Source organism: Oreochromis niloticus, linkage group LG13 (genome assembly GCF_001858045.2).
Source record: "Oreochromis niloticus isolate F11D_XX linkage group LG13, O_niloticus_UMD_NMBU, whole genome shotgun sequence".
Lineage (NCBI taxonomy): Eukaryota > Metazoa > Chordata > Actinopteri > Cichliformes > Cichlidae > Oreochromis > Oreochromis niloticus.
The window spans coordinates 21,886,700-21,906,994 of record NC_031978.2 but is presented as its reverse complement, the minus strand read 5'-3'; the positions used below and the strand labels follow the sequence as shown (position 1 = coordinate 21,906,994).

At 41.1% G+C, this 20,295-nt stretch overlaps 3 protein-coding genes across 8 annotated transcripts; 2 read left to right on the top strand and 1 right to left on the bottom strand.

Moving 5' to 3' along the window:
- Positions 1 to 3,678: 3,678 nt before the first annotated feature.
- Positions 3,679 to 8,612, top strand: LOC109204736 (5-hydroxytryptamine receptor 3A). Its single transcript, XM_019366334.2, has 4 exons — positions 3,679 to 3,762; positions 4,241 to 4,451; positions 5,140 to 5,349; positions 7,698 to 8,612. Exons 2-4 carry the CDS (start codon positions 4,310 to 4,312, stop codon positions 8,015 to 8,017), a joined length of 672 nt encoding a protein of 223 aa, XP_019221879.1. The 5' UTR covers positions 3,679 to 3,762; positions 4,241 to 4,309; the 3' UTR covers positions 8,018 to 8,612.
- A 3,086-nt stretch (positions 8,613 to 11,698) lies between these two features.
- On the bottom strand, positions 11,699 to 15,611 carry LOC109204735 (fibrinogen-binding protein). Of its 5 annotated transcripts, XM_019366331.2 has the most exons (4): positions 15,286 to 15,609; positions 14,636 to 14,760; positions 14,042 to 14,086; positions 11,699 to 13,949 (listed from the first exon to the last, which is right to left on the bottom strand). In XM_019366331.2, exons 3-4 carry the CDS (start codon positions 14,079 to 14,081, stop codon positions 12,958 to 12,960), a joined length of 1,032 nt encoding a protein of 343 aa, XP_019221876.1. In that variant the 5' UTR covers positions 14,082 to 14,086; positions 14,636 to 14,760; positions 15,286 to 15,609; the 3' UTR covers positions 11,699 to 12,957. The 5 variants fall into 5 exon arrangements, with proteins under 5 accessions (XP_019221876.1, XP_019221878.1, XP_019221875.1 ...); XM_019366333.2 differs by lacking the exon at positions 14,636 to 14,760 and having other exon boundaries at positions 15,286 to 15,611; XM_019366330.2 differs by lacking the exon at positions 15,286 to 15,609 and having other exon boundaries at positions 14,636 to 14,944.
- A 1,433-nt stretch (positions 15,612 to 17,044) lies between these two features.
- On the top strand, positions 17,045 to 18,882 carry LOC109204738 (5-hydroxytryptamine receptor 3C-like). Of its 2 annotated transcripts, XM_019366337.2 has the most exons (5): positions 17,049 to 17,173; positions 17,275 to 17,395; positions 17,972 to 18,132; positions 18,237 to 18,281; positions 18,647 to 18,882. In XM_019366337.2, exons 2-5 carry the CDS (start codon positions 17,341 to 17,343, stop codon positions 18,755 to 18,757), a joined length of 372 nt encoding a protein of 123 aa, XP_019221882.1. In that variant the 5' UTR covers positions 17,049 to 17,173; positions 17,275 to 17,340; the 3' UTR covers positions 18,758 to 18,882. The 2 variants fall into 2 exon arrangements, with proteins under 2 accessions (XP_025753057.1, XP_019221882.1); XM_025897272.1 differs by having other exon boundaries at positions 17,045 to 17,395.
- The last annotated feature ends 1,413 nt before the right edge of the window (positions 18,883 to 20,295 follow it).

Sequence of the window (20,295 nt, the reverse complement as noted above, 5' to 3'; positions counted from 1 at the left end):
TGGCTCAGCAACACCAAAAGTCTGAAAGACCAAAGACCACAGCTAAAGTGCAATGATGACAGAATTATTCCATGATTAAGAAAAACAACTTCACAATATCTAACCAAGTGAAAACCATCTAACCAGTGGAAATGCTGAGGGTCTACAACAAGGTGTGAAAACATTCCTTCCTAAATGTTTCTTAGTCTATCCTATAAATGTCGAGCGTCTGAAAAAAGGGAGGCTGTGTATAAAAAGGACTGTGATTCCTAAAAGGCACATGCACATTTTTTTAAAGCTAAAATTCACACTTCAGTCACACCTTGATTGTTTGATTTAAAATCCACTGTTGTTGTGAACAGATGAAAAACTACAAAAATTGTGTTTTTGCCTGACAAGCTGTGAATCCAACAGTATATACTTAACGGGTATTTCCTGAAGTGTAATATAAAATCTCTGGTAAAGTTTCTCAAAACTACAGCACATGCTGTTACATCATATTAGTGAGTGTGCTTGCACAACTAATAATGAGTGGAACCACAACTCGTGCAACTCAGAGTCTCACTGCCTCTTGCATTACCCCTCCCATTTCTGTTAAATGGAGTTTTATTTGCCTGAAGACCCATAAAGCTTTAAAGCAAAAGAAACTCTCCAAACACTCCGACATCTGCTCGCAGTGCTGGCATGAAGCGACACCACTGGCCCAATTGCTGCGTCTATTTTGCAGTGGACATAATTACAACATTTCCCTCTTGGATGATGTTTGCAAGAGTCCGAGGCACTGCCAGGGCAGCTGAGTTTCCACAGCAGAAGGTTCAGATTGTGTTTGGTCATCTCACTTCTGTGTGAGTAATCAGCTCTCTCCTACAGGCGGGTCCATGCTAAACAAGACACCGACTATTTGTTCTTGATTGCAGTGCAAACAAAGGCCCAGAGGGCTCTCTGCAGCTGAGTAACATCTCCCTCCACCACAGCAGCGAGTGGATCTTGGAAAGCTAAAACTCCAGTCATACTGTTGGTCCTGAGATTTTGGGAATCTACTGTAAGACTATAGGAATAATAGACAAACATTTGATGCTACACTCAAAAAATATTTATGCTCAAAATGCTAACTTTAAATGATCCCATAAAAGCTCAATATGGACAGAATAAGCCATGATGAACCACAGTGCAGAAATTATTAAAGATTCTTGCACATTTACATTCTGTGTAGGGTCCAAAGCTAGCAAGTATTAAGTGGCTGTGGGGAGAGGCTTCAGGTGACAGAAGGCCAACTTTATTCCTTCTGAACAAAGAAAAGAGACGTAGGCAGACAGCCAGAGAAGGACAGAGACAGAGAGTTGTGAGAATATAGAATCTTAATGTGAGTGTCCCTTGTTTTAGCGGCCGGGAAACAGCACACAAAACAAATGAGAAGTAAACAAGCAGCCACAGGAAGCCATTAACAGTAGCAGGGACCAATTAGGCCCCAGCAGGTGTTCTGGCCTTTGCTGCCTCACTTCCATGTCTGCCAGAGCCCCATCTTCTGAGGAAACAACGGGTAGTTTTATTTGCTCAGCAATTTGAAGCAAAAGATTCCTCCAAAGGGCCTCTGAAGTAATTTATTGCATTCTCTTTTGTCTCCTCCTGCTACTTAAGCGGAAGTCATTACAGAGGACACTTAGATCCCCTTCAAGAAGCCTGACTTTTACAGGATAGGAAGATAAGACAGGATCTCTCTACCATTAGACCCCCTCTATCCAGGCACCCTGTGAAGAGTATAGCTCTCTTTACACCCAGTCAGAAGACACACGTGGAAGTCAAAATCAAAGTCACTCACAGTACAACACTGTAGCTGCAGACAGACATTTTCAAGACTACATAAGCTGCAATATAAATAAAGGAAAACAATAATGAATATTCATATCAATATTATAAACCAAGAAACATGTATACATAATTATGAAATGCTAAAAAAAAATTAGATTTTCCAAACTTTTTAATTTTCTGTTGAATCAACTTAAAAAGATCTGATCATCATCTGCACTTTGACTAAACCGTGCTCACACTACAGTAGCTACAGATTAGTTTTAGTCTAGCGAGCCACCCATACTGTGCAGGACATTTATAGGATCCATTTACTCACTGCTGCTGTGAGTATATTAACTATGTGAGTGGAAATTTAGGGGAAAAAAGAGAGAATGTGAAGGTGATGTTGTTAAGTCCTTCCACATGTGGTATAATGATGAATATTTTCTATCACTTACTTCTGATGAGTGCAGTGTACTTTGCTGTGGTCTGCTGGGGGAGCAGGAGATAAATAAACTAATCAGGAACCCTGACCACCCTCTGCACCACCTACTGGACAGGCTGCGACATTTATTTTCAGTGTTTTCAATTCAATTTTATTTATAGAGCGCCAAATCACGCTTTATATTGTAAGGTAGACCCTACAATAATAAAAACAGAGAAAAACCCAACAATCATATGACCCCCTGTGAGCAAGCACTTTGGCGACAGTGGGAAGGAAAAACTGCCTTTTAACAGGAAGAAACCTCCGGCAGAACCAGGCTCAGGGAGGGGCGGGGCCATCTGCTGCGACCGGTTGGGGTGAGAGAAGGAAGACAGGATAAAGACATGCTGTGGAAGAGAGACAGAGATTAATAACAGATATGATTCAATGCAGAGAGGTCTGTTAACACATAGTGAGTGAGAAAGGTGACTGGAAGGGAAAAACTCAATGCATCATGGGAATCCACCAGCAGCCTACGCCTATTGCAGCATAACTAAGGGAGGATTCAGGGTCACCTGGTCCAGCCCTAACTATATGCTTTAGCAAAAAGGAAAGTTTGAAGCCTAATCTTGAAAGTAGAGATAGTGTCTGTCTCCCGAATCCAAACTGGAAGCTGGTTCCACAGAAGAGGGGCCTGAAAACTTTACTTTTAAATACTCTAGGAACAACAAGTAGGCCTGCAGTGTGGGAGTGAAGTGCTCTAATAGGGTGATATGGTACTACAAGGTCATTAAGATAAGATGGGGCCTGATTATTTAAGACCTTGTATGTGAGGAGCAGGATTTTGAATTCAATTCTGGATTTAACAGGAAGCCAATGAAGGGAAGCCAAAACAGGAGAAATCTGTTCTCTCTTTCTAGTCCCTGTCAGGACTCTTGCTGCAGCATTTTGGATTAGCTGAAGGCTTTTCAGCGAGTTTTTAGGACATCCTGATAATAGTGAATTATTGTTCTCCTACACTCATCATATATTGTTTTTCATATATATTTTCTTCAATGTGTTGTTATTGTATTCTGTTCTATTCCAGCCTGGACGAAGCCAGCTCTACCAAAACTCCCTATGTCTACTTATATAATACAGGTCATGTATATGATGATAAGCCCATCACAGTGGTCACTTCTTGCCAATTGGGAATCTACACCTTTCCCTTTGATATCCAAAACTGCTCGTTGACCTTCGGATCATATATACACTTTGGTAAGGCTGCCTGAAAATTAAAAACAAACAAAACTCAAAGAGTCTTAAAAATTATTTTTTAAACTCTAAAACCATCCCTATAGACCATCCATATTCTGATTTTAACACAAAACTATGTGCTAATATGCAAATAAGCAAAACTCTTGAATGTCACTCTAGCTACAGATATTCAGATGATTCAAGGCGCCACAGCTGAAAAGGTCCTGAAAGAGTCCCGAGATGTGACCAATGGGGAGTGGGAGCTGGCAGATATCAATATTGCCGATTCCAGCCTGCATTTAGACGATGGAAGCTACTCTGAGATCACATACTATGTAAGCGTGTTTTTACTGACTTTTTCATCCTTCTGATAATTTATTTTGTACTGTTATAGCTGATCACACTTTATTGTTTAATAGTTCCTAATTGTGGGAAGTCTTTATGAACCAGTCGCTATCATATTGAACATGTTTGCCGTGAGAATGAAAGTAAAAGTAAAATCAGGTGCAGATGATGCATGAGTGAAACATAAAGAAACTGACCTGTGCTGTGGTGGCACAGGACAGCAGGGATTACGTCCACCATTTTGGAAGTAGTTTCCGTTTTAAAAGCTTCATTTCTATTATTTGATGTAATGAGACATCTCATTTATTAAGCCAAAATTCTGAAGCAGTTTGTAAAAACTAAGTACATCCCATGATTCAGTGACTTTAGCAGCAACAACTTGATGTAATCATTTTCTGTCCGTCACATCGCTGTAGAGGAAAATCTAACAAAAATCTTACAGGTTTAATACTTTTGTCTCTTCCCAAGATCGTGCTAAGACGGAGACCAATCGTCTATGTGGTCAACCTCCTGGTCCCCAGCTGTTTCCTAATCACAATGGACCTCTTCAGTTTTGTGCTGCCCCCACAGAGCGTGGACAGATCCTCCTTCAAGATGACACTCATCCTGGGCTACACCGTCTTCCTGCTCATAATGAATGACCTGCTGCCTGTTACCGGGGAGAAAACACCGCTCATCAGTGAGTGTACATAAATGTAGTGTCGGCTGCATAGTTCTTCTTTTGAAGAAATACACTTAAGGAATTTAGAGACAGTGTTTCTGAAAAACAATACAGTGTCCTTTGGATTATGAAGGGTTGAATTCAAACATCTGTGGAACAGACGTCTTAAAATCTGTACAAATTTCACCAAAACTGTCAGTTCCTAAAAAAACAAGTTTTCTAAACTGTGAAACTCTTCACCGAAGTACATTTTGCAAAACTGGATGATCCCGATCTGTGTCAACTTGCCAAAAGACTCCACCTACTAAAGACACATTTATTTTGGGGGTGTGTTTTTTCAGCTCTCTGAGATAAGGCATCTATGGCTGTAATCCAGAAATTTCTTAAACACGATGGTAACTAAGACTGAGAAAGAGAATATAAGATAAGATAAGATAAGATAAGATAAGATAAGATAAGATAAGATAAGATAAGATAAGATAAGACTTTATTGATCCCACGACGGGGAAATTTTTGCGTCACCTCAGCTCAGGTACAGATATCAGAAAGAAATACAAAAAAAAATACAAATAAGTACAATCAATGAAAAAAGTAAGATAATACACTATATACAATGGTAGCACACACAGAATATGAGCTCACATGTGAAAATGATTTAATGAAAACTGTTCTGAGTTCTTCCTGTCTTTGGTGCTGTTTCCTGCAGATGTTTTCTTCTCCATTAGTCTGGCGCTGATGGTTGCCAGCCTGTTGGAGACGCTGTTCATCACAAACATTCAGTACAAGCCCAGAGAGTACAGCGCAGTGCCTCACTGGCTCAGTGTCCTCGTGTTACGTTATCTAGCTGTTCTTGTTTGTATCCCTCCAAAGGAAAGGAGCAACCGAGTCACAGTCTCCCTCAATCCATCTCACAAAGGTACGTTATTATTTTTATAGTCCCGTTATTAATAGATTTTGTTAAAAGCCCAAGTTGAAGAAACAGCTGTGGCCTGTATTGACTATAGTGGACTATGTGTTAGGTTAAACAACATAATGCTGGGATTATGGCTGAGGGTTGTGTGTTCCAGCTATAGAGAGATCACATTCCTGAGCCTCCCTGGGAAAGTCTATGCCAGGGTGCCGGAAAAGAGAGTCCGTTCGTTAGTCGAATCTCGGATACAGGAGGAACATTGTGGTTTATGTTTTGGTTACAGAACACTGGACCAGCTGTTTACCCTCTGGAGGATACTCGAGGTGTATGGGAGTTTGCACAACCAGTCTACATGTGTTTTGTGGACTTGGAGAAGGCATTCACCCAAGTCCCTTGTGAGGTGTGCCTCGGACGTATGGGGTGTCTAGCCCCGTTGATACAGGCCATTCAATCCTTATACAAACGTTGCAGGAGCTTGGTCCGCATAGCCAGCAATAAGTCGGACTTGTTTCTGGTGGGTGTTGGACGCCGACAGTTCTGCCCTTTGTCACTGAATCTGTTCATAATCTTTATGGACATTATTTTTAGGCATAGCCAAGTGACAGAAGGCTTCCACTTGGGTGGCCTCAGAATTTCATCTCTGCCTTTTGCATATGGTGTGGTTGTGTTGGCTTCATAAGTGGCACTGGAGTGGTTTGCAGCCGAGTGTGAAGAGGCAGGATTCAGAATCAGCACTTCCAAATCTGAGGCCATGGTCCTCAGCCAGGAAAAGGAGTGCCCACTCAGGGTCAGGGACGAGTTCCTGCACCAAATGAAGGAGTTTAAGTACACTCTAACATGAAAGCATAGTACAAATAAGCAATTGGAGTTTTAAAAAAAGTGATGGAATCAATTTCTTTTATGCAACGCAATGATGGCTGCATGTGTTTCTTTGCAGGTAACCAATGATTTCAAAAATGACCCTCCTTTTAACAAATCCAGTCCGCTATTTTAACTCAATAAATGAGTAATAATAATGATCTCCAGGCTTGTGCTCATCAACATTCTCATCTGAGTTAACAAGAAGATTGTTTAAATGATGTCAGCAGATCCTTTTATGGCAGCGATGAAATGCAGTGGAAATGCAGGTTTTTGGAATGACGTTTATTTTCATGGCAATTCATCTGATCACTCTTCATAACCTTCTGAAGTATTCCCAAATTGCTATCAAAAAAACTGAAGAAGCAAACTTTGTAAAAATATTATTTGTGTCATTTTCAAAACTTTTGGCCGCGACTGTATCTCGTGGTCTTGTTCACAAGTGAGAGGAGAGGGAAGCTGGAGATCTACAGACAGATTGGTGCTGCGACTGTAGTGATGCGGAGGCTGTACATCATGTTGAAGAAAGAGCTGAGCGTAAAAGCGAAGCTTTCAGTTTACCCGTCGGTCTACGTTCCAACCGAAAGAGCAAGATTGTGGATACAAGTGGCAGAAATTAGCTTCCTCCGAAGGGTGGCTGGCGTCTCCCTTAGAGATAGGGTGAGGAGTTCAGCCATCCGGGAGGGGCTCAGTGTAGAACCACTTCTCTTCAACTTTGAAAGGAGCCAGTTGAGGTGGTTCAAGCAAGGATGCCTCCTGGGCGAGGTGTTCCGGGCATGTCCCACTGGGAGGAGGACCTGGGGCAGATCCAGGACACGCTGGAGAGATTATATCTGTCAGCTGGCCTGGGAACACTTTGTTGTTTCTCTGGACAAGCTGGAGGAGGGGGCCGGGCAGGAGGAGGTCTGGGCTTCTCTGCTTAGGCTGCTGCCACCGTGACCCGGCCCCAGATAAGTTGAAAACCATGGATGGATGGAGGGATGCAAGAAGAATAAACGAGTTGAGGAAAGTTTCTCCTTCACTGAATTATATTAACTTGTACCAGAGAGCCAAACCACTGAGAGCTTCAAGAACTAATAGAAGGATTTTTAAGGCAAATCTGTGTGTGTGTGCTGGGAGCCAGTGAAGTGACATAAACGCTTGGGTAATGGTTATATTTGCCTATATGTAAGACACTGATGATGGTGGTAATCCTGCAAACAGAGCGTTACAACAGTCTGACCCGTTCGATATGAACGCATGAATCATTTTCTCACAGTCAGTTTGAGTTACCAATTTTTTTTAACTTGTAAACAATTTGATCCTAATGAATCTGGACATGTAAACTTTAGGTCACAACTCTCCACAGTCATGCCACGTATCTCTCAGCTGTAAAGTACTTTATGCTTATCCTTATTTAAGCCGGTAGTAATATAGTCAATTTTAATCACCAACTACGACTTAAGAAAAAGTAACCACTTCTTGTGGTCTCAGGGTGTTTTGTTTGTTTTTCACAGCGCCATCAGCGAACACAAGCACCACAAGCCTCTCAGACCATCAGAGCATCTCAGATGTTACACTTTCAGGAAAAGCAGCTCCAGCTTCTCTGGACTCTCCAGAGCCAGTTGTGGAACAACTGAGGATGTTAGGCAGAGAGCTCACAGCTATCCGAGTTCAGATGGACAAATACTGTCAAGGGACCAAAGCCACGCAGGAGTGGGAAATGATCGGGACAGTGATCGATCGTCTGCTGTTTGGCTTGTACATCATCTTCATTTTTGTGAGCTTTATCACAATAATAAGCATCTGGATATGGCATAATTCATTTGCTACATGATTAGATCAAAAACTGCATCACATGGAGTAGTGCCATGGCAATCTTCACTTCACGCATGTACTTGACCCCGTGCTGATTCCTTATTTTTTTGCATATTTGTCACACGTACGTGTTTCAGATCAAAGGAATTGATGACCTGAAACATTTTAGTGTGACAAATACACAAACCAAGAGCAAAGAGGGCATGAGATGGATTTGCTGAGATCAGGAATAACAGCATCATTTAGTATAATGAAAATAGCCCTGCTTCTGTTGTCTGCATTTCATTCCTGTAATCAAACAGCATCGGTTAATGAGCATTTGTCTGTCAGGTAGTTGGCCTTGGCAAACTCTGCATTTTACAGTCACAAACATGACTGTGGTTTACTGTATCCTAACACTATTTACTGGAGCTTTTTCTTTTTAACATATCAGTAGCCAGAGAAAAATATGAAAGAGGGACACATTCATAAACTCACAGGCCTGGGCTTACATCCAGTAACCACCATTTTCCTTGCAAACCAGAACCATGAACACATTTAGACTCTAATGCCATTAATAGAAGTTGTACTTGTCTTTAAGATTCATTAGCAATTAAAAACTATTACGACTATTATTGTATTGTTTTTCCATTTCACCGGTTGTGGTTTACCTGCATAATCAAATTATAACAGTGGGTGATTTGGTCTGCAGCAATTTGTGACAAAGAAAATAAATAAGTGTGACAATGAAATGTAAGCGATGGTCTCAGCTCTGCTACGTAACCAGCCTAGCATCTAAACCGAGTAACCAAAAATGACGTTTTATAACAATTAAAGCTGCTTCAATTTGAGGTTATACCGCCACCCCGAGCACTCCAGATGTTGCTGATCTTGGAAGTTATGCAGGGTTGGGCCTGATTAGTACCTGTATGGGAGACCACTGGGTAATGTAAGCTTGGGCAGCTCTAGTTCAAGATGTAGAGCAGGCTGTCCACCAATCAGGTTTCATTTGCAAACCACTTCAGTACTGAACCCCAAATTTGCTCCAAATGCATCCATCAATGTGACTGGATATCACCTAAGGCAATCATTTCCAATCACCACACCAGCAGAAAATGAAGACTTTCAGCTGGGTTTTCATTCATTTTGATGTTCTGATGACTTGATTCTTCATTACAGCTTCACTTTTGCAAATCAGGATTTTTTTTTAATTACATCAATAGATAATAGTGGATAAAAAATGAGAGACACTGAGAGAGGACTTTTTATTAGTGATCTTAACTGTAATTTTTTTTCATATTAATGTAATTTGTTCATCTAATTGAATATAATCTATTTGTGTATGATTGTCAGTCCAAAGAGGGAGAGAGGAAAGAGGGGAACGTGAGGAGAAAGTACAAGGTCAGGAAGAGCCAGGTAAGAAAACAGACAAGGAACAGTGACAGGCAAAACAGAAACCGTTTAACTGCTTGAGAGAGTTGACTACCAAAAGGTGATAGACAGATTTGCCAGTCAAGGTGAGGCGACATAGGTTAAAATAAATTTAAAAAATCTACAGAGCCATAGTAGTATCTGCAGTAAAGATCTTTTCATACATTGTACCATAGGCAAAGTTGCAAAACAGTGATGTCATGTATCGTGACGAGGACCCAGGCACACAGAGACTTGATGAACTTAAGAATCTTATGATTTCATAAAGAAATTTGCAGACTTGCACAGAGATGGTAAAATTATGATGACTGATAACAGAGACGAGGACAACAGACGATGAGGACAGGGTGGTACAGGGGTTTAAATGCACCGAGGAGACAGACAGAGAGAACTCGGGACAACTGGAGACATGTAGGAATGCAGGGACTCACAGAGACAGGGAAGACGTCTCATCGTGATGAGTAAAGTTGATTTTGCCTGGCTGAGCAGCTCTGTGTGCTCAGCACCCCCAAAGCTCTGATCCTAGAATCGCCCCTGCTACCATGCAACCCAACATACTACACAAATGCACGGCAACGCCTTGAAGTCATTCGTCGTTGTTGCCAAAGAACTGATGAGAAAGATGTTTGATGAGCTTAATCTATGTGTTAGCCAGTAGTTTGTGTAGGAGTCATATGAGCTGTTCCGTTTTTGATTAAGTGGGTTGGTTTAAATGCACTCACTGTATTGGTAGACGGGTGTGGGGCATGACTCATGGGTGTGTTAGGTGATAAATGTGGTTGCACTCACCTGTTCACGGCACCTGATGTTGATGAGCAGAAAGGTAGGGTGAGCCTGAGGCGAAACCTTCTGTTGACCGCAGCTTGAATCATTTTGATGCATTTTTTGACTGTAACTTGATGGTTTATGTATACTTATGAACTAAGTTATGCAATAGGCCAATGTTGTAATTTGGCATAGTAAATGGTGCAGTTATTTGTACAGTCTGTGCATTTGTTTAATGGTTTGAGCCTGTGTGCCGATTTGTATAGTGGACAGTTGTATGTGGAATAAAAGTAGCAAATAGTACAGAAGTGTATCTCATGTGTTTAGCCTGCCGCGGCCGTTGGTTGGAGGAGCCGCAATAGTTTGGATATAGAGAATGCTGCTGGCATGAGTGACAATTTTTGAAGCTTCGCCCAGTGATGAAATTGAAATCATAATAGGGAGGGATTCTTCTATCAGATGGAAAGATGAATTAACAGCAAAATTACAATATGTGAGTTTGTAAAGAAATATTATAGACAGTTTTGAAAGATATCGATAGATCTGTAAAGATCTCAAGCAGCTTCTAGATGCTTAATGGAAGCAGTAAGGTCAGTTTCCATTCTGGGTTTTCAGCATTAATAAAGAAACCTGCAACAAGGTGAGTAATGTTTGAGGTCCAAAAGAAATCAACACAGAAATTTTTTACAGTGCTTTTCTACCTGAACATTCAAAGCGCTCTATACAGGTTGCCTCATTCACACCTGTTCATAGAAGCTCTTTTTCTGTGCTTTCTATCTAACATTCACACACATTCATACTCTGATGAATGCATCAGAGAGTGACTTGGGGTTAATGTCTTGCCCAAGGGCAGTTAGCATGCAGTCTGGAGCAGCCAGGGATCGACCCAAAAACCATCTGATTAGTAGATGACCTGCTCCACCTCCTGAGCCACAGCCACCCCCTTTTAGAGGTAAAGAATCAATTAGAAAGTAAGTACAGTAATTTTTTGAGGTGATTTGATTTAAAAAAACAAAACAAAACAAAAATCTTTTGCTTCTAATTACATAATTGTGTCCATACTTCAGAGGTGGAGTTTCCAGCATCTCACCTCGGCCTCATCTGCAAACAATCAGCAGGAGGGCTTCTTAAACCAGCGCTGCCTGCTACTCCTCGTCAGTTTGTTCTGCCATCTCCAGTGGTAACTAGGCTTCACCTCTGCTCCAGTTCTGGCTTGCTCGTTCCCTGTGTTTAGGTCTCCTCTGCCAACGTACTCATCCTACCCTCAAATTCCCTTACCCCTCCTGCAACTTCTTCTCCCTCTGTTGCAGAATTCCCGTTGGATTGTTCCCATCAGGAGCCAGGTGTTCAGTCTCTCGATAGCTTTTCCTCTGGTTCCTGCTCTCTGCTGACATTCGTAGCTCAAGTCACGTTCTCCATTCCCTCTCTTTAAACAAAGTCTCATAAATAGTTTAACCATGTGCATTGAATCTGCATTTGGGTCTAAGCCTTCTATGGAGGGAAGAAATCATCACAGTGACATCTATTCAATTTTCAATTCAATTTTATTTATAGAGCACCAAATGACAGCAACAGTCACCTCAAGGCACTTGATGTTGTAAGCGGTATACTTACAAAGAAAACCCCAACAATCATATGACCCCCTATGAGCAAGCACTTTGGCGACAGTGGGAAGGAAAACTCCCTTTTAACAGGAAGAAACCTCCAGCAGAACCAGGCTCAGGGAGGGGCGGCCATCTGCTGCGACCGGTTGGGGAGGGGCAAGGAAAACAGGATAAAGAGATGCTGTGGAAGAGAGACAGAGGTTAATAACAAGTACGATTCAGTGCAGAGAGGTCTATTAAACATAGTGGGTGAAGAAGAAACACCCAGTGCATCATGGGAATCCCCCGGCAGCCTAATGCTGGGCATACACTGTGCGATTTTTAGCCCATTTTGAGCCGATTTTTCAGTCGTGCGACCGTTTGGAGGATCGTGTGTCGTGCATCGTCTACATGAGGTAACGAGAAGCGATTAACACTTCTCGACCAGCTCCCGATCATCAATCGTTTGCTCGTAAGAAAATCAAACCTGTTTGAAATCCTGTCGGCCGTCCTGAGGGCGTCACCGCAGCATCTTACACTGCGCACGCGCACAACCTTCCGATTGGCATCCGGGCGTCTGATTCTATCCAATCTTTTAAATCACAGCTTAAAACGTATTTGTTTAATCTTGCCTTTTCTACCGGTTAATGCTGGCCTTGTTTGTATAGATTTATTCTATTAATTTTCCTATTATGCTTTTATTTGTGCTGTGTATGTCATATCGCCATTGTGTATTGGTGGCATTTTCCTGTGAACATAATTTTACATTTTTATGACCCTGATTATACTTGTGTTATTTCCTGTTTTATGTTAAGCACTTTGGCATACCGTTGGTTTTTAAATGTGCTCTATAAATAAAGATTGTTGTTGTTGATTAACACTTCTCGACCAGCTCCCGATCATCAATCGTTTGCTCGTAAGAAAATCAAACCTGTTTGAAATCCTTTCGGCCGTGCTGAGGGCGTCACCGCAGCGTCTTACACTGCGCACGCGCAAACGCAGAAATGAGTGTGAAAAGACGGAGCAGAACGGCGGTGCGGCGTGTGATCTGGACACGAGCAATGGAGGCACAAACTTCTCATCCCTGTGAGTCAATCGTACAGTTTGACCAGGAGCTGAATAACGCGACTGAAAAAATTGCAGCACAGTGTATGCCCAGCTTATTGCAGCATGGAGGATTCAGGGTCACCTGAGTAGGCCATCAGCCTACTAAAAGGATACTGAAGAAACCCGTCGAAATGGTGTTAGTCTTCATCACTGCTGCTGCTGGACTCAGTTGAACACCTCCGAAATTTGCATACAGGCAAGTATTCCTCTTCTTCCTCAAATCCTCTCGGGAACACTTCCTCGAGCCTCCACCTTCATGGTTGCCAAGCTCTTCGTGTGCATCTTCAAAAAGTTCATCACTGCTGCTCTCAGAGTGGTCGTACACAGCTGAGCTGGTCCCCGAATCAGAGTGTGCAAGCCTGGATTTTTTGCTATCACGCTCTTCTTCATCAACATCTTCCTCTCTGGACCTTTTCGTGGATCCACCAGGCTGCGGTTCTTCTTCTGTTGACTGCTGACTGATGTCCTCATCGGCAATATTACCTACACGAGGACAGCTCTCGCTATCAGTGTCACAAGCAGAGAAGAAGTCAGAGTCATCATCAGAAAACTCCTCGCTCCATCTGATTCTTTTGTTTGGTTCCACATCTTCTTCTTCATCCATCTCTCTAGACCTCCTCCTGGATACACCTGGCTGAGGGTCCTCTTCTGGGATGTGCTGGTCAACATCCACACAGTCTTCAAATGCCTCATCCGAATCCTCATTTTCAATGCCAACAACAACCACAGCATTATGATCCTCATGCTGTTCGTTGTTGTCAGCATTGGCATTAAATTCCCTTACATTAATATTTTGAACGTTGACATTGTTGTCATTTTCATTGTCATCGTCAGTGTCAGTGTCAGTGTCATTGTAAAGGTAATTGTCATATTGTTCCAGTACTGAAGCTATTAGCCTATCCAGAAACAAATAAATATCACGAAGAGCAAGATAAAGATCGTTCGTGAAGCCCCGGAGTCCACCGATATCTTCGTTAGCTGGTCGGTTAGCTCGTCGGTTAGCTCGCCGGTTAGCTCTTCGGTTAGCTGGTTGATGAGCAGGTTCCTGATCTCCACTTGCAATTGATTGTGGGTTAACCTGTTGGCCTGCAAGATCATTTAATCTTTTAATTAGCATCCATAACTATCTGCTGAAAATCTGTTTTTGATCAATTTCAAGACTGAGTGCATGTGCTTACCGTTACGGTTAGTTTGAAATCCATCTCCACTTCCACTCATTTTGACTACAAGGAACACAAAACAACAATGATCACTAAACCTCAACTCAGAATGTTCAGACAATTTGCTTTTTTTGAGATGACTTTAGGCTGCGTCCGAACGTACACGGCTATGTTTGAAAACGGACGTTTTCCTTTTTCATTTAAAAAAAAAATCCAGTCCACATGTCCGTTTTCCTCGTCCACACCTAAACACAAAAACGTCGTTTTCAAAAATCTCCACCCTGGCAGGAGTTTGAAAAAAATCTCACCTTTCAGTGACTCAATCTGCTGTTTAGGTGTGGACGAAAGGCCCGAATGCAGAGACAAAGCTGCGCTTTCAAAAATAGCCGTGTACATGTGGACGCAGCCTCAGTTTGTTTGAGAACAAAACTTAAGTCTTCTCTATTTTCCTAAATGAACAAAATAATCTCAGAAATAATCGTGTTAAAAAGAGCTTCTGTCACTCTAAGATATGATTAAGAACATTTTCAAATTTATGTATAATTTGTCAAATATTACATTTATATATTTAAGTAAATGATCTTAAGTTTATAAACTGAAATTTGAGCTTACTTTAGTTCTTGGTAAATTACAGAGCAGTTAATCCTCAGGGAAACGTCGAAATGTCACTAAATAGTGGTCTGCTTTCATACGGTTGCAGTGTCTCTTCAGTTTTGTGTTCATATGCTGATGTTTTCCTTCAAAACATGTTTAAATGCTGTGATGTCATTTTATGGTCCCTGGAGGCATCGCTATGGCAACAAAACAACATGTTCCAAACAACAACAACCAAGCTGTTTCCAGTGCTTAATATTTAACATGTCTTTGTTATAAACTTTATTTGTACAAATCTGTGATGTTGATGTGCACAACCTGGGATTCAGACCTCAGAGGGTTAATCAACAAATCATGAAAAATTAGGTTTAAATTTCTGTTCATGACGGTGCAGATTTCTGACATTTTGTGTACTTTAAGCATTTAACAATTTGATTGTTTTCTAATAAAAACTGTGTGAAACTCAAGTTAGACCTGTGTTTGTAAATGAACCGCTCCATGTTGTGTAGCTTTCTGGATTTTATACTTATTGGGCTACATATTAATTTATTATACAGGCTATACAGTAGATAAAATCTAAACTCACATGTTTAAAGTGTTTAATCATGTGGGCTACAGACAATAATCAAGTTATGGACTATATTGATATGAAAAACGTGCATACTTACTGCATTTGAATCATTTTAACCATATGTAACCACCTGCATGTCATGGTCCCGGGACTTCTACCTGGTTTTTGTGTCTCTTGTTGTTGTTTGATGTCAGTTTTAGGGTCCCTAGGTTGTTCTGTTAAGATGTTGCTTATTTGATTTCCCCTCGTGACTTTACCCCCTGTGTGCCCCCTCTGTATCTCTGCCAGTCCCCATGCCTCGTTTCTCCTCCTTGTGTTGTATTCCATGTTTTCCACAGCCCGCTATGTCTGTGTTCTCTTCCAATCTGGTCTGCGTCTCTGTGTGCTTCCTGTTTTACTTTGATAGTCTCCCGTCAGTGTTGTGTTACTCCTGCCGTGTCTCGTTATCAGTGTCACCTGTGTTCCCCGTGTGCTCCACCTCCCTCGTTAACCCTCTGTGTATTTATGTCCGCGTCTCCTACATTTCCTACATAATAGAGCTGTAATAAATGTTTGTTGGGGTTTTTTAAGTACAGAAATCAGCTGCTAAAATAATTGTACTGATATTTGGTGTTGAGAATGCTTTACAGTCCTGTAGCAAAGCTGAATTAATATATTGACTGTCTGGCCCCTTCTGGCTACTTAATAGTTGCTGAAGGAGATTTTGTTCATCCCCAGCTGATCTCATCCATATTTATATAAAATCTAGCATACTCCACACCACACAAAGTCAGAAGCCAGTTAAAATCTGTACGTGGTACCTGAGGCGGCGCTGCACTGACCAGTTGTTTCTGGCTATTTGCTGGTTCAGCCTGCCTATCACTGCAACTCTTGGCTCTTATTGGTCAGTGCAGGCTGACGGCATGCTCACTCAGCACAATATGAAGAGGACAACAATAGAAACATTAGTGCTGTTAGTCTGCTCCATTATAGCTACAGCGGTATGAAAACTGCCTTTTCATTGTCGCTCACTCACTAGTTTTCACCTTCCCAGTTTATCACCCTCTATTTTCAGCATACCCCCTATGTAGCACTATATGGTGTGTGTGTGTGTGTGTGTGTGTGTGTATTGTAAAGACTTGATTCCCACAGTCCAAGTCAGGGTTTTAAAATGCGTTGCTGTTTCCATCCAGCATCAAAGCTGCAGTGAAATTTCCTTCAATGAAATTTTGGCTCAAAGAAAAACAGTGTTGTTATTGTCAATCTCCAATTAAAGTAAAAGTGTAATTAAACCAAAAAATGTGTGCAGTCATCTTTCGCCATCTTTCAATGCTGTTATTGCAGCCATTCCCCAACTCTCTGTGAATGGTACTCATGGCCATTCGAGAATCTGTGTCTTTGATTAGTAGTCGTTGATCAATGGTCATAAGAATTTGCATACTAACAATCATGGAACTAACCCCCCAGCACATTGTTCATTCAGTGGTGCTAGTTTCCTTCGCTGTGCAAATGTACTGCTTATAAGGTTGGGGAAACCTGCAGTCAGCTGAGACTGAAGAAGTCACTTGGATGAGTGACAAAACGTTTCTCCCACTGAAAATGTCCAAATGAACAGAATCAACCTTTTGGAATTTACTTACCTGGATGATTGAGCACGCATCAAGACATTATTTTATTAATATTTTTGAAATGATAGCAGCGCAAACGAAAATTTTTGCAGCACAAACCAGCACAAACGTTTGATACCACTTTTGTTGGATTTGAAGAAGGGGGGGGGGGCAACTTCACTCACGTGATCTCCTAATATCACACCACAAATTATAATTGTGTAACTATGTCACATTATTGGAAACTGAAAGCAACAGAGCCTGTTGCAAAAAAAGCTGTCACAACAATCGTCATGTGATTGACTGATACGGAACAAATCCAAGCGAAGATGATAAGTGATAAAAACCTGCTTTAAATCCAAACACTTGCAACAATGTGTGGATGGACGCGTGGATCAGGTACATGTGTCACACTGCAAAGTCAATATTAGTTTCTGAAGGTGGTTACGGGTTTCACCTGCGCATCCTCACAACTTTATCTCTATGTGACGGCACCCAAGCTGTTGCAATTTAGAATATCAGCCACTTGTCATGTTAATGAGGGCTAAATAAAGCTGAGACAGAAAATGGCCGGTGTGAAAACTGCTGAGCTGATCGTCATCTGTTTCATGCTGCTACAAGGTAAGGCAAGAAAACATTTTATCAACACATTTCACAACAAAGAAAGCAACAGCAATGTGTTGATTTACTTCCTGCACAGTCGTAACACCTTACACATATTTACTAATGTATGAAGGATTTATTAAAAGTTAACATTAAAACTTCCTGTAAGAAAAACAAACCTAACTTAGAGACTGAAGTTAAATGAAGTATTACCTTCATTTCTTTATACATGATATACATGCAGATTAATACAGAACAGAGAAGCTAAATGGTTAAATGTTTAAAAACTGTCCCATCACTATTATTTTTGTCATTAATTTTCAAACAAAGGAGGTCGTTCAGTTACATCCATCTCAATAAAGGGCAGCACTGGATCTGCTTTTATTTTTTAGTGTTTTCAGTACAAATACATTTTCATTACAAACAAAAGAAACGAGTAAACACACTCGGCTCTCACGTGTTTACCAGCTGTAATAAAATAAGCATCTGCTACACCAAAAAAATACAAATGGAAGAACTGAGGCTGCGTGTTTTCATGTTCAAGCATTTAACATAGTTGTACGTTTTCTTTGCTTGTTCTCTTCTTGATCTCAGGCTTTGTGGCAGCTTTCAACTGCACCAGCCCAACTCCTGCCGCCCTGTTTGATGAACTCGCAAAACATTTGTTCTCTAACAAACTGCTGCATCCCGTCGAAACCTTTGCAAAGCCAATAAACATATCCATCAGCATAACAGTGGCAGGAATTTTAGGAGTGGTGAGTCTACACAGCTTATACACAAAATATTAACATCATGTCATCTATGTGGAACTAATAATCCTTATGACTCTAATATACTTTCTAATGTTACTCATCTTTAGGATGAAAAAACCCAAACACTGTCTTCAGTCTTATGGCAGGTCCTGGTATGTCTTGAACAGCTCTCAGAACTAAAACAATAATGTCACATTTCTTATATGATTATACTGACATTTTGTAAATTATTTCTGTTGCAGCTGTTTGTATTTTCAGCACAATGAACCAATCCAGAGCGATTATAAGAATGAATCAAAATGTTTGGCCACTGAATTAATACATAAAGAATACATTACTTGTTATTTTAGATTTCCTTAAGTCTGTAACAGTAATTTCAAATATTTATTATCAGTTGGGAACTTTTTCTTATAGTCTAACATGACTTAATACCAGATGTTGTGTTTCCCTGTTACAGCAGTTAACATGATAGCTGTAGTGCTGTGGAACAGTTTTGCTGTTGTTCTGTTTAATGTAGGAGTGGGATATCGAAGGACTGAACTGGGATGAGAAGGAATGTGCAGCTAAAAGAGTTTCGGTTCCTCGGGACAACCTTTGGGTCCCAGACATTCAAATAAAACAGCTGTAAGTTTAATGAATTTTGTAAATCAAGTCGAAGAAATTAACTTTTAATTAAAACACTAAAAATGTCAGAAATGACAAAGCAGTCATGAGAGACATCGACGTCGACATCAGGCTGAGCTGGAAGACCAACACTTGCACTGTAAACAGAAAGTGGAAGAGCAGGCTTTCTTTGCTAAGGAAGCTTACCACTAGAATTACTGAGCCTTTTTTCCCTGGTGCAAGTCCCTACTACTAGATTTACTAGCCTGCGCAGATTTGCGTAAATTCCCCCCGACCTTAACACCTCTCGGCACCCCGCTGAGATTTTCACAGGTCTTCAGCTCCATTGTTCTCCTGCTTTTGTTGTGCAAACACACCCTCCCCCAACCCCTAACCATGAGAGATTCAGGTCTTTCCTTCCCTGCAAGGCTACTTTCCTTCCTTACCTGCAGCGTACTATACACCATGGTAGCTTCTATGTGCAATATTTCTCATATGCAATATTAGTTTTTGTCAATCCTTGTCACTACATTGGATGCCTGGCCATAAACATATATACACAGAGTTGTACATATATTTATATAGCCACACCTTATATAATATGCATAAAGTCTAGTTATACACACAGACACATCTATATCATATCTATATATCTATATCTATATCTATATCTATATAGATATAGATATATATAGAGAGATAGATAGATAGATAGATAGATAGATAGATAGATAGATAGATAGATAGATAGATAGATATGTGTGTGTGTGTGTGTGTGTGTGTGTGTGTGTGTGTGTATACATACACCAATATTTTTGAATACTCGTGTCCATATATATGTTTCCAGATTGTTTGTATAGTGCACTTTCTATACCGTGCTCTGTCCACTTTTTTGCAATGACAATGCAGATTTTCCACTTGTGGGACAAATAAATGCAGATTTGCTGTGTGTGTGTGTGTGTGTGTGTGTGTGTGTGTGTGTGTGTTTGTGCAACATTGGCATTTGTTTACTCAGATCCAAGGCAGGCCAAACCTCTGTGTTACAACCTACATACAAAAGACACACATTCACAATATATGGGTACACAAGTCTGTTTTATTTCAAAGTGTTTCAAAGTTTACAGCGTTTGCGGACCCAGTGTCCATCATCCCTGCATTTGGCACAGGTGAACTTTAGACATGTTGCACAGGTAAACCTGCTGCGATTCCTGTTGCAGCTCTCTTGCACCTGGCACTGCGTTGTCTTTACAGCCGCAGCAGCTTCAGCAGCCTGCCTCTGTGCTAATATTTCCTTGTGCTGCATGAATCGGCAACGAAGTTGCTGAGCTAGAAGACTCAGAAACAATCTTCTTTTGCCTGTCCACCCTGTACATGCCTTGTACAAAATGTAGGCATTCACTGCCGCCAGGTCCAGCATATTGTAGAAAACCGCTACTGGCTACCTGCGTGTTGCTGATCTTACGGAATACATCCATGCCATTTGGTCCAACACGTCTACACCACACTGTAAAAGCAGAGAGAGAGAGTCATGAGTATATGTTTTTTTCTATAGGCCTGTATAGC

Coding starts and splice junctions, on each gene's coding strand:
- LOC109204736 (XM_019366334.2), top strand. CDS start 4,310: ATGGACCTCTTCAGTTTTGTGCTGCCCCCACAGAGCGTGGACAGATCC. Junction 4,452..5,139: donor GGAGAAAACACCGCTCATCA/GTGAGTGTACAT, acceptor TGTTTCCTGCAG/ATGTTTTCTTCTCCATTAGT. Junction 5,350..7,697: donor CCTCAATCCATCTCACAAAG/GTACGTTATTAT, acceptor TGTTTTTCACAG/CGCCATCAGCGAACACAAGC.
- LOC109204735 (XM_019366329.2), bottom strand. CDS start 14,419: ATGTACACGGCTATTTTTGAAAGCGCAGCTTTGTCTCTGCATTCGGGC. Junction 14,087..14,331: donor GCAGATTGAGTCACTGAAAG/GTGAGATTTTTT, acceptor TGTTCCTTGTAG/TCAAAATGAGTGGAAGTGGA. Junction 13,950..14,041: donor ATTTCAAACTAACCGTAACG/GTAAGCACATGC, acceptor ATGATCTTGCAG/GCCAACAGGTTAACCCACAA.
- LOC109204738 (XM_025897272.1), top strand. CDS start 17,341: ATGGCCGGTGTGAAAACTGCTGAGCTGATCGTCATCTGTTTCATGCTG. Junction 17,396..17,971: donor CTGTTTCATGCTGCTACAAG/GTAAGGCAAGAA, acceptor TCTTGATCTCAG/GCTTTGTGGCAGCTTTCAAC. Junction 18,282..18,646: donor CAGTCTTATGGCAGGTCCTG/GTATGTCTTGAA, acceptor TGTTTAATGTAG/GAGTGGGATATCGAAGGACT.